This window comes from Ricinus communis, chromosome 4 (assembly GCF_019578655.1).
Source record: "Ricinus communis isolate WT05 ecotype wild-type chromosome 4, ASM1957865v1, whole genome shotgun sequence".
In the NCBI taxonomy this organism is placed as follows: Eukaryota; Viridiplantae; Streptophyta; class Magnoliopsida; order Malpighiales; family Euphorbiaceae; genus Ricinus; species Ricinus communis.
In genome coordinates, this window is record NC_063259.1 from 16,534,649 (window position 1) to 16,549,947 (window position 15,299).

The 15,299-nt window shown below is 29.9% G+C and overlaps 1 protein-coding gene and 1 non-coding gene across 2 annotated transcripts; both read left to right on the forward strand.

Moving 5' to 3' along the window:
• Positions 1–8,534: 8,534 nt before the first annotated feature.
• On the forward strand, positions 8,535–8,607 carry TRNAK-UUU. Its single transcript has one exon. It is a non-coding gene; the product is annotated as a tRNA-Lys (tRNA).
• Positions 8,608–8,634: 27 nt separating this feature from the next.
• On the forward strand, positions 8,635–14,195 carry LOC8283081 (peptidyl-prolyl cis-trans isomerase FKBP17-1, chloroplastic; the record flags this gene model as incomplete). Its single annotated transcript, XM_048373119.1, has 4 exons — positions 8,635–8,992; positions 11,250–11,372; positions 12,237–12,353; positions 14,088–14,195. Coding segments are annotated over exons 1-4 (633 nt in total), but the record flags the coding sequence as incomplete, so codon positions are not given.
• Between the last annotated feature and the right edge of the window lie 1,104 nt (positions 14,196–15,299).

Below are 15,299 nucleotides of genomic sequence, written 5' to 3' on the forward strand. Positions count from 1 at the left end.
GATCTATAGTTGTTGTCATTACTTTATAGTAAATTCTATAAATGACAGCTATAGATCTAGAATTTTCAGCAAAATCCATATTTTTGGTTTTAACAGTTAGAATCAAAGTGTCTAAAATATTTGAATCAAATAATGAAATTGAAAAATTTGGATAGTAATTAAAATAGACAGGACCGTTAGCTAAATTTGATTCAGCCATAGCCAAAAGTGAATTTGAAAAATTCAAATGTCTTGCATCTCTTAAACAAAGGAAAATAGGTATGTCCAATCCAATTCTAAATAAAGGTTTAACAGTAATTTGAACCATGCCTATATGCAAAAATTTAAATTTCTTTTTAATATATTCATGTAATGCAGAAGATGAAAGTAAATGTAAATTTTCATAAGATTTATTTAAAGCAATAGTTTGTTCAGTTTGTTTAATAGAATAATTTTGTGCAAAATCAAAAGTTCCAATTCGATAAATACTATTAACATTTTGTTTAGGGATGGACCAATTATGTAACTGGTTTTCTATTTCTGGGATATTAGACTCTTGAACAGTAAATTTTTCAGAATTTAAATCAGAAAGAGTAGAAGAAAAAGAAGGAGAAACTATTTCTCGACTACTAAAACTGCGAAACAATGATGTCATTACCAAAGACAATAAATAAGTAAATAATGTTTAGGATAGTGGGACCACCTACCGGGACTGCCTTGACCGATAATTGGGAAGACGGGCTGACCAACGGAAAATCAGGCTGACCAACGCTATCGTAAACAATATTACGAGTTTAATATCTAGGCTCTGATACCATATGCGGAGCAGGATCGAAATAGTTGAGAAATAATTAAGAAAAGAAGAAGAGAAAGAGAAGAAATAAGTAAATAATTTAAACTTTTATTGAAGAGAGAAAGTTTTACAAAGAGATTATAGGGAAGATAGCTCAAGCATTCAAGTGATGCCTTCTTACTTCTAATGTACATCTATTTATAATAAGAAAAACTATACTATTCGGACTTCAAACATTTTTGAGTCCGTTACATTATTGAATTAATTTTTCAAAAGGAAAACAGTAGTTGTTTGCCATCTTGTCCACTTTGTCAAAAAGAAAAGATTCTTTGTCCGCCACTTGTTCATTCTTATCGACTTGTTTTGTCCTTTTGTTTTGTCCATTCTTCAAAAGATGCTTGTTTATCTTCTTGTTTTGTCTTTCTTTGTCCACTTGTGGAAAAGGAAAGATTCTTTGTTCATTTAGTCAAAAATAATGTCATAATTGTCAAGTCCATAGCAATCATCTTCATTTTGAGGAGTAAAGCTAGGTCCACTAGTGCTTCCAGAGTCTTCATTGTCACTATCTCCAGAGACTTGTGACAAAGCTTGTTCCAGGGCTGCTTTGAATTCCTTCTTTGTTGTATTTCCAGATAATTTTGCTAAAATTTTGTTTTTATCCGATAAAAAGTTAAATTGTCCCATAGATTGGCTCGTACCAGATATCATGGGATTTTTTCCCGCAAAATGTTTCAAAACAGTTTCTTTATTAGCTTGAATGTCTTTGCAGTTTGTCCACCATTTGACACTATATTCTCGAACTAAATAGGCAATAGAATTTACATTTGGAGAGGGTTTATAGGGTTTCACCTTGAATTGCCAACAAAATATCCAAGGTAGGTTAAAAGTTTCGGAAAAAATGATCAATTTGTCATGTTTAAGAATGGGTAATTTTTCTTTAAAGATTGTAAATCCTTCCATAATTTTAGTAGGTAGAATTTCTGGGCAAAGTCCAAAATAGGTCCACCAATCATAAATCCAATTGGGAAAGATTTTTGAGTTGGTTTTGTGAAACATAAAGAACCAGGAATGGTTCCAATTTCGAAGATAAAAAGTATAGTACCAGGCTTTCTTAAAATCAAAATAATTGAAACAAGGAGGTGTAAAGGTAACAGAAAATTTTTTGGCAGTATAAGGATTTTGGTTCCAGTCGGTTAAGGTAAGGACTTTCAAAATTCTGCATTTTGAATAGGAGATCTTTTCAGGAACGTCTTTATCAAAGGAATGTTCAATTTCTATTGAGTGAGTATCCAAAAGGATAAGTTCGTAAAAAAAATTTAGTTTGTACGAACTTTCAGGAATGAAAAATTGTCCAGAGGGAAAAATATGTTGAAATAATTGTTGATAATTGGGATTTTCCAAATTTCCATTGAATATTTTGCTTTCAAGAATAGTTACAATTTGGTGTTGAGGTTTTGTGAAATATTTGGGTGGTTCGGTTTTAGAAGAACCTGGTTTTGTAACAGCTTGTAAAAAGTTGGATGATTTAGGTGGGGTAGAAGGAGTTTTGTCAAGTATTTCAAATCTGTTGGTAGATACCAACGAATATTGTCCAGATCTTTTAGCCGCAAAATCGGCTGGAGATAATTTTTTCTTAATGGGAGTGCCCATAAGAACTAGCTTGATTTATTTCCCTGCAAAAATTCTCTTGTCAAAAAATCAGGCAAAGAATTTGAAGAACTTTTAATATACTCAATATCAAAATCAAATATTCCTAAAAGTGCTTGCCATCTGGCAAAAACTTGTTTTGAAATAAAATTTTTAACATCTTTTTCTAAAATATTTTTTGCAGCACTACAATCAATACGTAGTAAAAAATATTTTCCAACTAAATCATCTTCAAATTTTGTAATACACAAAACAATTGATAAAAGCTCTTTTTTAATAGTAGAGTATTTGGATTGGGTTTCATTCCATGCTCCAGAGTGAAATCTAACCAAAGACTCTGTATTTTAACCAGGTAATCTCTGTTTGAGAATACCACCAAAACCTAAATTAGAGGCATCTGTTTCTACTATGAGAAAGGCATTTGGATGTGGTATGGATAGAAAAGGTAAATGACGAATTTTCTGTTTAATAGTTTGTACGACTCGAGTGTGTTCATGGGTCCAGGGTTTTGGATTTTTTCTAAGACGATTAAATAAAGGTTTGCAAAGAATTCTAATATCTTTGAAAAAATCAGACACATAATTGAGGCATCCCAAAAATCTTTGAAGTTGATTTTTGTCCTTAATTTCATCAGGAAATTTGGAAGTAAATTCCAAAACTCTTGAAATTGGTGAAACATTATTTTCAAAAATTTCATGTCCAAGAAATCTAATTTTTGTTTGACATAATTTCATTTTAGGTGCAGAAACAACTAAACCATTTTGCTTAATTATATTGTAAAATTTATGCAAATGAGAGAAATGTTATGCTAATGAATTTGAAAAGACTAAGACATCATCTATGTAAACGATGGTGAATGATTGATGATCACGAAAAATGTCATTCATAATTCTTTGAAATTCCGATGGTGCATTTTTCAATTCAAATGGCATGACATTCCATTCATAATGACCAAAAGGAACATTAAAACCAGTTTTGTAACGATCCTTTTCATCAATTTGGATTTGCCAAAAACCAGATTTCATGTCAAACTTAGAATAAATTTTTGAATCATAAAGTTTTTTCAACAAATCTCTTTTGTTAGGTAAAGGGTATCTAATCCATTCTAAAACTTTATTTAAAGGTTTATAATTTATGACAAGTCTAGGTACACCACGTTCTCTCTCAGCTGCATTATAAACATAGAAAGCAGAGCAGTTCCAAGGAGAACTAAAATTACGAATTAATCCTTTTTGTAATAACTCATCAATTTCCTTTTTACAATAATTTTCAAGTTCTGTATTCATATGTATAGCATGTGATTTTGTTGGTATGTCATTTTCAGAAAATTTTTTAACATAAGGTAAAGAAATCACATGTTTTTTCCTATTCCGAAAGGCATTTGGGACAGGTGCACATAAGTCTTTAGTAAAGAGATTCTCAATATCTTTTATTTTGGCTTTTGTCATATCAAGGTCTAACTCTTCTTTAATCTTTAAAGATAATATTTCTTTGTTTAAAAAAGCGATTTGTTTTTTCTTTTGACTAATAAGATCATTAAAAACGTAATTTTTCTTTAAAACATTTATGTCTTTTTCTTGCTCAGAGAAGATGAATTTAAAATAAATTTCTTTTCCTAATAATCTAGTTTTGATACCGTGAGTGTCTACTGAAAAAGGATAAAGCAATGCTAAAAACGGAGTTCCAAGAATAACAGTAGCAGATAGATTTTTTATTAAAATAAAAGAAGTGTAAAAACATAATCCATCATTACAAATTTTAACTTTAGAAAGCTTATAATTTATTTGCATTCTTGAACCATCAGCAGTATGTAATTTTTCGGTTGTTTTTTCAAAAAAGTGTGTAGGTACAATTCCTTCTTAAATACAGTTTTGATCTGCTCCAGAATCAACTAAAGCAATTGTCTCAATTTTAAAATCATTTATAAGAATTCTAACAAAAATAAACCATTTATGAAAATTTACTCTGGTAATATGAGCTAAAAATTCATTAATATGAGAATCATTTGTACTTTCAGAGGACTCAGCAATATCTTTATTTTTCCTATTTAGTTCCAATTTTAAAATTCTTTCTTTGAAATCTAAATTTTTATTTTTTAAATTATTAATTTTTTATTTTATATTTTTAATTTCTTCTTGTAAATCTTGAATATTAGGTGTAGAATTTTTAGAAGATTTTGGTTCAAATCTTTGAAAAATTTCTTTTAAATTGTAAGGAATAGGTTCAGTTTTTTGGGTTTCATTATGTAAAACAATATCTCTTAATTTCAAAAAATATTTTTCTCTATCAGAAGGGTCATTAATTTTATCAACTAATTCAAAAAGATCAGAAAGGGTTTCTTTTGTTAAAACATTTAAAGTTGAATTACAACAAGGACCTGTACAAATTCCAGGACCTTCACATGTTTCCAAAATCGATTTGTAGAAGATGAATCACTTAAAATATTTAAATCATTTTCTTCAAAATCACTTAAATCAGAATTTTCAGGATCTGTATCAGATAGTAAAAGATTAAGCATTTGATCTTTAAGTTTATCAGAAATGTCTAAATTATTGATTTTTTCTTTCATCCTATATTGGGATTTAAAATGACCAACACGACCACATTTGTAACAGATATGAGGACCTTTCTTTTTATTATTTTTATTTTTATTTTGAGAAACATTTTTGGATGAAGATGTTTTTTGAAAATTCGGAGTATTTTTTCTATAATTTCTATTAGAAGATTTTCTTTTCAAATATTTTTTAGTTTTTGAAGAAGGGGCTTGAATACGTTCATAGCCATATTAAAAACAGAAATCTCCTAACTCTTTTTTAGATTGTGAAAATTCATTTTTAATTTTCGCTTTTAATTTCAAATCAGTACACAAAGCTAAGCCTTCATTATTAATAAAATTAATAATTTCTCCATAGGTTAAAGTATCATAAGGAATAGTATTTCCATAAAAATCTCTAATCCTTGTTCTAACCTTTTCAGCGAATAATTTAGGTAAACCAGCAATAAATCTTTCTTTCCAAAAACTATGGTTACAATCAGTTCTAGAGAAAATTTTTGTTAAAAAGACATCTTTCTACCAACGAAAATCTTGAAGTTTAGGACAAGTTAAATTTGAAAGAATTTCAGAAGATCGAATTTGATATTGATTAGGTTCACTAACAAAACATTTTGTAATAGCAAAAAGTAAAGTTGCTACAGCATCTTCTTCTTCAGTTTGAATGGATGTTTGGTTTTCAGTTTTTATAACTATTTTCCTAGCATTTAAAATTCTTGATTTATCTTCTAAGGAGGTGTAATTATCCCACCATCCTTTAATTGACCAGTGAAGCTAGATATTAACATCTGAGCTATTTTTTTATCAGTATTATTTACAGATCTAGCTTTGTACGAAGTACAGGCCATGGTCATTTCTTGTAACATATTTAAAATCCGATATTCGTATGACCATCTAAGTTCCATTCATAAACAGAATCTCCATCATATTTTGCTTGAGTAAAGCTAACTCTTTTCTCAAACAAGACATCTGGAGGAGTAGGTCTAGGATAATAATGTCTAGTCCTAGGTTTGTCAAAACCTTTATTATGGTATATTTTATTTATTTCAAATTTATCGTTAATAAATTGACTTTCTAAATTTTTAACTTCATTTTGTTCAGAATTATCAGAATTCAGTACACTAACAGAAGGTTTATCTTTCAAAGACAGACTAGCTAATTTTAAATTTATTTGGTTCAGAATATCATCTTTATCATTTAATTTAATTAATTGTTGTTCAGGAATATCATGGGATTGAAAAATAGGTTTCATAGGTATACCACATGGCCTAGGTGCTTGATTATTTAGGCTAGATGTCTCTATCCTATCAAGTTGTGAAGTAATTGTAAAAAGAATTTGATTTGTATAATTATTTTGATTTTGAACATTTCTAATATCTTTTAATAAAGAGAGTTTGTCATCATTCTCAGAATTTATCTTTTTAAAAGGTGAAACAATTATTTCTTGATTATGAACATTTATTTTAACTTCTTCTAAAGGTGGATGAACAGAAATAATTTGTTTATTTTCTACAGTTGTAGTCCATGTTTTAGAAACTCTATCATTCGTAAAAAGGTTTTTAAAAGGAAAATCTATATCATTATTGTTACAATAAATTTCAAACCAAATGAAAAACGGAACATTAACCTTAACAGAATTTAAATATTCATAAAATTTTTCTTGAATAGTCTCTCTCTCTCCCCTTGAAAAATGGTTTTGAAACCATAAAACTTTTTCACGATTTCTTATATGATAATAATCAGATCGTAAGAAAGGTTTATCTATTTCAAAAGGAATAGAAATCATATTTAAAGTTGAAAAATTTTTCATAGTTGATCTTGAGGGTGACAAAACAGGTTCATCTGAATTTTTATCTTGATCTATATTAACAGAATCAGTGTATAAAGGTTGAGGAATTCTATTGTCAAAATCAACTCCTTGTAAATTTGTATTTGAAAAACGTGTTGTGTGTGTGGAAGGTCTAGAATTTTTAAAAGTAGACAATCTAGATGAAGGTAAAAAAAGTAGGTGAAAAACTTATTTGAACAAATCCATTAGACTGCTCTAAAATTTGTGAAACTCTAGAATTATTTTCTATAGATTGAGGCTTATTAATTTCTTGTAAATCCCAAGTTCCAGCTTGTGATAACTCATTCCATTTTAATCTTTTGGGAACTTGAATTTTTGAATGTAAAGGATTAGCTTCAAATAAAATTGTCTCATTTCTTGTTAAAGAATGTCTAGCTCTAGGATCTATAGTTGTTGTCATTACTTTATAGTAAATTCTATAAATGACAGCTATAGATCTAGAATTTTCAGCAAAATCCATATTTTTGGTTTTAACAGTTAGAATCAAAGTGTCTAAAATATTTGAATCAAATAATGAAATTGAAAAATTTGGATAGTAATTAAAATAGACAGGACCGTTGGCTAAATTTGATTCAGCCATAGCCAAAAGTGAATTTGAAAAATTCAAATGTCTTGCATCTCTTAAACAAAGAAAAATAGGTATGTCCAATCCAATTCTAAATAAAGGTTTAACAACAATTTGAACCATGCCTATATGCAAAAATTTAAATTTCTTTTTAATATGTTCATGTAATGCAGAAGATGAAAGTAAATATAAATTTTCATGAGTTTTATTTAAAGCAATAGTTTGTTCAGTTTGTTTAATAAAATAATTTTGTGCAAAATCAAAATTTCCAATTCGATAAATACTATTAACATTTTGTTTAGGGATGGACCAATTATGTAACTGGTTTTCTATTACTGGGATATTAGACTCTTGAACATTAAATTTTTCAGAATTTAAATCAGAAAGAGTAGAAGAAAAAGAATGAGAAACTATTTCTCGACTACTAAAACTGCGAAACAACGATGTCATTACCAAAGACAATAAACAAGTAAATAATGTTTAGGATAGTGGGACCACCTACCGAGACTGCCTTGACCGATAATTGGGAAGACGGGCTGACCAACGGAAAACCGGGCTGACCAACGCTACCTTAAACAATATTACGAGTTTAATATCTAGGCTCTGATACCATATGCGGAGCAGGATCGAAATAGTTGAGAAATAATTAATAAAAGAAGAAGAGAAAGAGAAGAAGTAAGTAAATAACAATATAATAATAATATTATAATATAACAATATAATAATAATAATATAATATAACAATATAATAATAATATAATATAACAATATAATAATAATATAATATAACAATATAATAATAATATAATATAACAATATAATAATAATAATAATATAATATAACAATATAATAATAATATAATATAACAATATAATAATAATAATAATATAATATAACAATATAATAATAATATAATATAACAATATAATAATAATAATAATATAATATAACAATATAATAATAATATAATATAACAATATAATAATAATAATAATATAATATAACAATATAATAATAATATAATATAACAATATAATAATAATATAATATAACAATATAATAATAATAATAATATAATAATATATTATAATAATATATTATAATAATAATATATTATAATATAATAAGAATTAAAATACAAATGCACAAGCCGTCTTAGCTCAGCTGGTAGAGCGCATGGCTTTTAACCATGTGGTCGTGGGTTCGATTCCCACAGACGGCGTTTCTCTTTTATCTTTCTCTTTTCCTATTTCCTTTTGTTTTCTTAATAAATGAATGTTTCAACTTATTATTCATTCGCTTAAAGTAAAAGCGATAAGAGAATGGCGCTGAAGTACTTGTCCCCAACATATTGCATTCTTGCAGCTAAAGATCGAGCGGCCGGATTTGTGGTATCATCTGCTCAAACTCGAAGTCAACCAACAAGGAGAGGAGTTGTATCCAGTGGAATAGCCTCTATTATATCAATCTCTGCAGCCATATCAACTATTCCGTTAGGTGCTACTGCAGCTGCAATTAATGAGTTCTGGGAGCTTCCAAATTCCGGTGGTGTCAAGTTTTTGGACCTTCGAATTGGTTCCGGCGGAGTCCCTGTAGACGGCGACCAGGTTCTCTCTCTCGTCTCAGCTATGCTTCTGCGCAGATTTTGATTTTCTGTCATGTTTATATAATAAGATATTCTAATTCTATTGCAAGTTCAAAACTCATTAGGCATTTTATTTCTTAGGGTCCGGTTGATTGGTGAACGAATAGGATAGTATTGGGAAAGATAACGATTGTTGGTATTTGGTTAGTGAAACATTACTCTGCAATTGGAATGAGATATCTCATTAATGCAAATCATCCATTCCCCCTCCCGTTCTAGGAGTACACATTTCATTAATAAATCAATTATAAATAGTCCAATAAATCAAATAATAATTTTTATTTCTATTCATATTATTTATATATAGGGCTAATAGTCTAAAAAATCTAAATTTTTGCTGTAGTTTGCTATCTTGGTTAATTTCTCTTTTTAAAATTGTCAATTTAGCAAGATTTGACCAACTGAGTGCAATTTTTGCCAAATTAATGTGCTCGTCAAAATTAAGCACTATAGATGATAATGTGGACGCAATTTAAGAAATGAGAATTTTAAAATTAAATAACGTGTATAAATAATATGACATTAGGACCCATCAATTTTGATTTTTTATTTTTTAATTGGCATCCATTTCACTAACTCAATTAAGCCAAAATTACACTCATTTTGTTAAATCGTGGCTAGATTGACAATTTTTAAAAAATTGATTAAAATAACAAAATTTCATATAAGTTTAAATTGTTTGGGCTATTAGGCCTTATATATATTTGTTACATACTATAATAATAAATTAAAATGTCATTATTTTTATAATAATGAAATAATATTATTAGTATTAACAATAAATAGAACTTGATTCCCATTTCATAATGAACCAAATTATATATGAAAGATAATCATTCCCATTCCCATTCCTTTTTGTTCTCTTATCCCATTCCCATTCTCATTACTAATTTTGAACCAAAGGGATCTTATGCTTTTAAGTCTTAGGGGTCATTTGGAATGATTTTAAACAAGGGATTTTATAAAATTCATGAATTTAATTTAAATTCATTGTTTGGTAAGCAAAAAAAGGTCTAAATCTATGAGTTCTAAAAAATTCTTCGGATTTTAACTTCCCATCTAAGAGGTGGAAAATTCTAAACTCCATTTTAAAAGAATAATGGATTGTTATAATATTTTTCTTATTTCAACATTGTCCCTTATAAAATTAATTTTTTTCAATTATCCTTAACTTTAAATAAAATCACGTTTTTATGTTTAATCCGGATGTAGGAACTTTTTAAAATTCATTTATTTCAAATATATGGATTTTAGCTAAATCTATGAATTCTAGAATCCTTCAAACCAGACGAGACCTTAAATATTTTAGGATCCATGGTGCATATTTGAATTTGAAGCGGATTTTAATTTTTAAGTTTTAAGTTTGAGTTGTCACTTCTCTGTAAAAAAACTCTTAACAGTTCCACAATTTCAGGTTTATTTGGCTTAGTCTCGAATTTAGGCTATGACTCTTTCCTCTCGGAGTTCATCAATATTTGTATTTTCCATTATTATTTCCAAACTTTACTTTTTCTTAATAATTCATAATTTGGATTTTTGTATTTTTAAATTCCTTATTACCTAAATTTGGATAAAATTTCATTGGAGATCTTATAGGTATATCCTCGATCTAAATGTTTTGACCTATTGTGCGTTTTTGTGTTTTATTTTCAAAAAATTACACATATTTTGTCCTTCATTCAAAATGCGATCACATGTCTATTAAAGGAGTATCAAATAACAAATATGACAATTTAAGCATTAATACAATAGGCAACATCAGAATTAACACATCAACTTTTTTGCTAACCTAACCGGTGACTAGTGAAAGGACTATCTTGTGAGATTAATATGAAGAACCAATAGTACTATTGTTTGGAAATGGGATGAAAGTGCATAATATAGAAATCTCAGGGAAGTCTTTTTTGATTATCCCAACATGATATGATAGAGTTAATATTGCATCATAATGATTTCCTATTCCTTCTACCATCGATCCTGAAATTTATTACTTTTACTTTTTTAGAGTTGAATTTTAAAATAAATGTTGAACAAATCTAAAAGAAAATAAAGGGGCTTTTAAGGTATAAAATCAAAATTCAAGAGTTTTTAAGGGATAAATTTTAGTTCAAGGACATTAGTGGATACACATCTATATTTGGATTGAGAGTGAAAATTACCCAAAAATTTCATAAGCAGCTACATATGGTCACGTGTAACTTTGGAAGTTGAATGTAAAGGTGGCAATACATTACTATGGAAGATTGGCAGCAAAACAAGGATGGCGTTTTGACTCAACATATGATCACAAAGATATTTCTGGTGAACCAATTCCTTTTACATTTGTTCTCGGTTCAGGAAAAGTAAGTAAGCAAGTCCCCTTTTTTCTTTTTTCTTTCATTCGGCAATATTCATTATTAAGCCCTTGAGCTTTTCAGTTTTATTTCATTGAGCTGCTGAATTTTTTATTTTATTTGATTGAGTCCCAATACTTTTATTTTTGCTAGGACTAAAGACTTCTTATATTTTTTATGAGATTTTTATTTGTTTTATTGAGTCCTTGTACTTTTATTTTTTCTTCATTAAAGACTATTGGATCCTTAATAAAAATAAAAGTTAAAATACAAATACAAGGATGCAATGAAATAAAATAAGAGTTAAAGGGCTCAATAAACTAAAGCTGAAAAGTTTAAGGACTTAAAAATACATCTTGCCGTTTTATATTAATGAAAATGGATTTATTATGATGCACATTAACTAGTATACAAATTGTTCTATTTTTATGTCATCCTATAACTATTCCAAGTTGAAATATAGCATTTTTATTCATGCGCTGAACTTTAATTTTACTAGAGCACAGTATTTAATTATTCTTTCAGAAAGAAATTTTTTTTTTCTTTTTTAGTGCTTTTTCAAAACCAGTAAAAGATAGAGATGAAAATTGGATTGTAATTGCCTTATTTATTTTCATTTCATTGTTCACATTTTGGTCCCTAATATGTATGTGATTCTTGCATCACTTTACTCGATCAAATTATCACATCAGTTCACTAGAGAATCACTTTGCTGTGTCGCTACCAAATTGCGAAAAATTGAATATGCATAAAGTGAAAGAATAGTAATATGTTTTGGAAACTATGCGTGCCAAACAAGCGGAAGAACATAATATAATAAAGAAAATGAATTTGGAAATTGGGTGCTGAAAATACATCAAAATTACTTTGCAGGTTATTTCTGGGATTGAAGTGGCTGTAAAATCAATGAAAGTCGGTGGCATTCGGAGAGTCATCATTCCACCATCACAAGGATACCAGAACACAACACAAGAACCTATACCACCTAATGTATGAAGTTCTATTCCTTTCGTTTTTGAATATAATTTTTGTAGAATAATCTAAAATATTATAGAATATGGAGTAATTAATAGAAGATAGAGTATAATTAATTAAAGATAATTTTACAGATTAGAATATTTTAGAATAATAGAGTATAATTAATTAGAGATAATTCTAGAGATTAGAATATTCTAGAATAAAAACTCTCCAATTGTATATATATATATACTTCCATGATCAATAGACAACACAACAATTTCAGATTTATTTTCTACTTTTACATGGTATCAGAGCCTAATCTGATTATCTTCAGATTGCCCAAGTGAGCAATCATTTGTTAAAAATAATTTTTTGCCCTAGTGAGCAACACTGTGAGATTCTTGTGGTGTTTCTTTCTTTTTTACCTGTGTCTTTGTTATTTGGACACTGCTATTATCCATTTTGTTCTCTGCTGCCTACTGTTGTAATCATGAGTGGTACCAAATCAGTTTCTGTCACTACTGATATTATTCTGGCAATGCCGAAAATTACGAATCAAAATTAAATTGGTCCAATTTTCATGGATGGAGCAAGAGTGTACGTGTGTATTTACGAAGCATCAACAAGGCTTATCACCTAACAAATAACCCTCCGGATGACAATACCAAGGAAACTTGGTTAACAGATGATGCCCGCATATTCTTACAGCTGAGGAACTCAATTGACGGTGAAATACTTCCTCTCATTGATCACTGTGAGTGTGTTAAGGAATTAATAGATTATCTGGATTTTATGTATTCGGGTAAAGGCAACATCTCTCGTATTTATGATGTGTGCTGAAGCTTTCATCGTACTGAACAGTAAGATCAATCTCTCACTGCTTATTTTATGAACTTTAAGCGTACTTATGAGGAGCTTAATGTTTTATTGCCCTTAGTCCCTGACGTGATGTACCCAACAGCTTAACGAGAACAAATAGCTGTAATGAGTTTTCTTGCTGGTCTTCGTCCTGAATTTGAGTCGATAAAATCTCAAATTCTTTCCAGTCCCCAAATTCCAACGTTGCAGGAGACTTTTAGTAGGGTTGTCCGCAATGAATCAACCCCATTAGTTGCTCCATCTCAGCCGACTAATGCCCTCATCAGTCGAAGTACTGATTCTGGGCGATTCAGCAGGAACATTAATAAATGGGGAAGTTCAAGTAATCGGGTTCCAGAACAAGTGGGAGTTGTCTGCTACTATTGTCATGAGCCCGGACACAAAACGAACTTGCAAGAAATTGCAAAATAAGCTTCAAAGGAATCCGTATGCGCATATTGCAGCTACTACAACTCCTTCTCCTCAACCAACTGATAAGACAATCATGGTTTCTGCAGATGAATACGTTAAATTCTCTCAATATCAAGAGACATTAAGGTCTCCCTCGCAGCCTATCACTACTATTGCCGACTCAGGTCATCCAAGTAATTTCTTCTTTCCTCTTCATCAAAATGGGTTATTGATTCTGGTGCTGCAGATCATATGACAGGTAACCCCAATCAATTTTTCTCTTTTCAACCACATTCCTCTTCTAGCACTGTTAGTTTAGCAGATGGATCGCCCTCACGTGTTATTGGCTCAGGCACTATTAATGCAACTTCATCCCTTTCTTTATCATCTGTCTTACATCTTCCACAATTTTCCTTCAACTTAATCTCTGTTAGCAAACTTACTCGAGCATTAAATTGTTGTATCTCATTTTTTCCTGACTACTGTCTTTTTTAGGATCTTATAACGAAGAAGACTATTGGTAGAGGACATGAGTCAGGAGGACTATACATATTGGATACTCAGGTGCCTAAACCCATTGCATGTTCCAAAGGCCCTCGGTCTGCCCGATATTCACTGTCGATTGGGTCATCCATCACTTCCGCTACTTAAACAATTATATCCTCAGTTTTCTAGTATATCTACTTTAAATTGTGAGTCTTGTCAGTTTGCCAAACATCATCGTGTGTTTTTAGGTCCAAGAGTCAATAAACGGGCTAGTAGTCCTTTTGAGTTAGTTCATTCTGACATTTGGGGTCCTTGTTCTGTAGTGTCTAAAACTGGATTTCGTTACTTTGTCACTTTTGTAGATGATTATTCTCGTGTTACTTGGCTTTATTTAATGAAAAATCGTTCGGAGTTATTTTCACATTTTTCTAATTTTTGTGCTGAAATTAAAACACAATTTAATCTTTCTGTGCTTAACTTAAGAAGTGACAATGCAAAAAAATACTTATTCCACTCTTTTCAAACTTACATGACTCAAAATGGTATTCTTCATCAAACTTCTTGTGTTGATACACTTTCTCAGAATGGTGTAGCTGAAAGGAAAATAGGCACTTCCTTGAAACAACTAGAGCTCTTCTATTTCAGATGCAAGTTCCTAAATCATTCTGGACTAATGCGGTTTCAACAGCTTGTTTCTTAATCAATCGTATGTCATCTTCTGTCCTTCATGGTAAGCCTCCTTATAGTATTCTGTTTCCTAATAAACCTTTATTTCCTATCGAACCACGAATCTTTAGGTTTACATGTTTTGTTAGAGATGTCCGTCCTCATGTTATAAAATTAGATCATAAGTCTCTTAAGTGTGTCTTTCTTGGTTATTCTCGTCTTCAGAAGGGATATCGTTGTTATTTTCCTGATCTTAATCGATACTTGGTATCTACTGATGTTACTTTTTTCGAAAGCACTCGATTTTTCTCTATATCTCCTTCTTTAGAACAAGCTGAGGATGATGATTGGTTGATTTATACGACTACCAGCATAGTAGCTGCGGACTCCAATCCACCACAAATTCAGCAACCACCTATTCACCATGTCTATTCCAGAAGGCCGGTTTCTAGTGATTCATGTCCTGTACCTATGGTTTCTTCATCGTCAGATCCTTCTCCCGACTTGGACCTTCCTATTGCTATTTGGAAAGGTAAGCGTTAGTGCACTTACCCC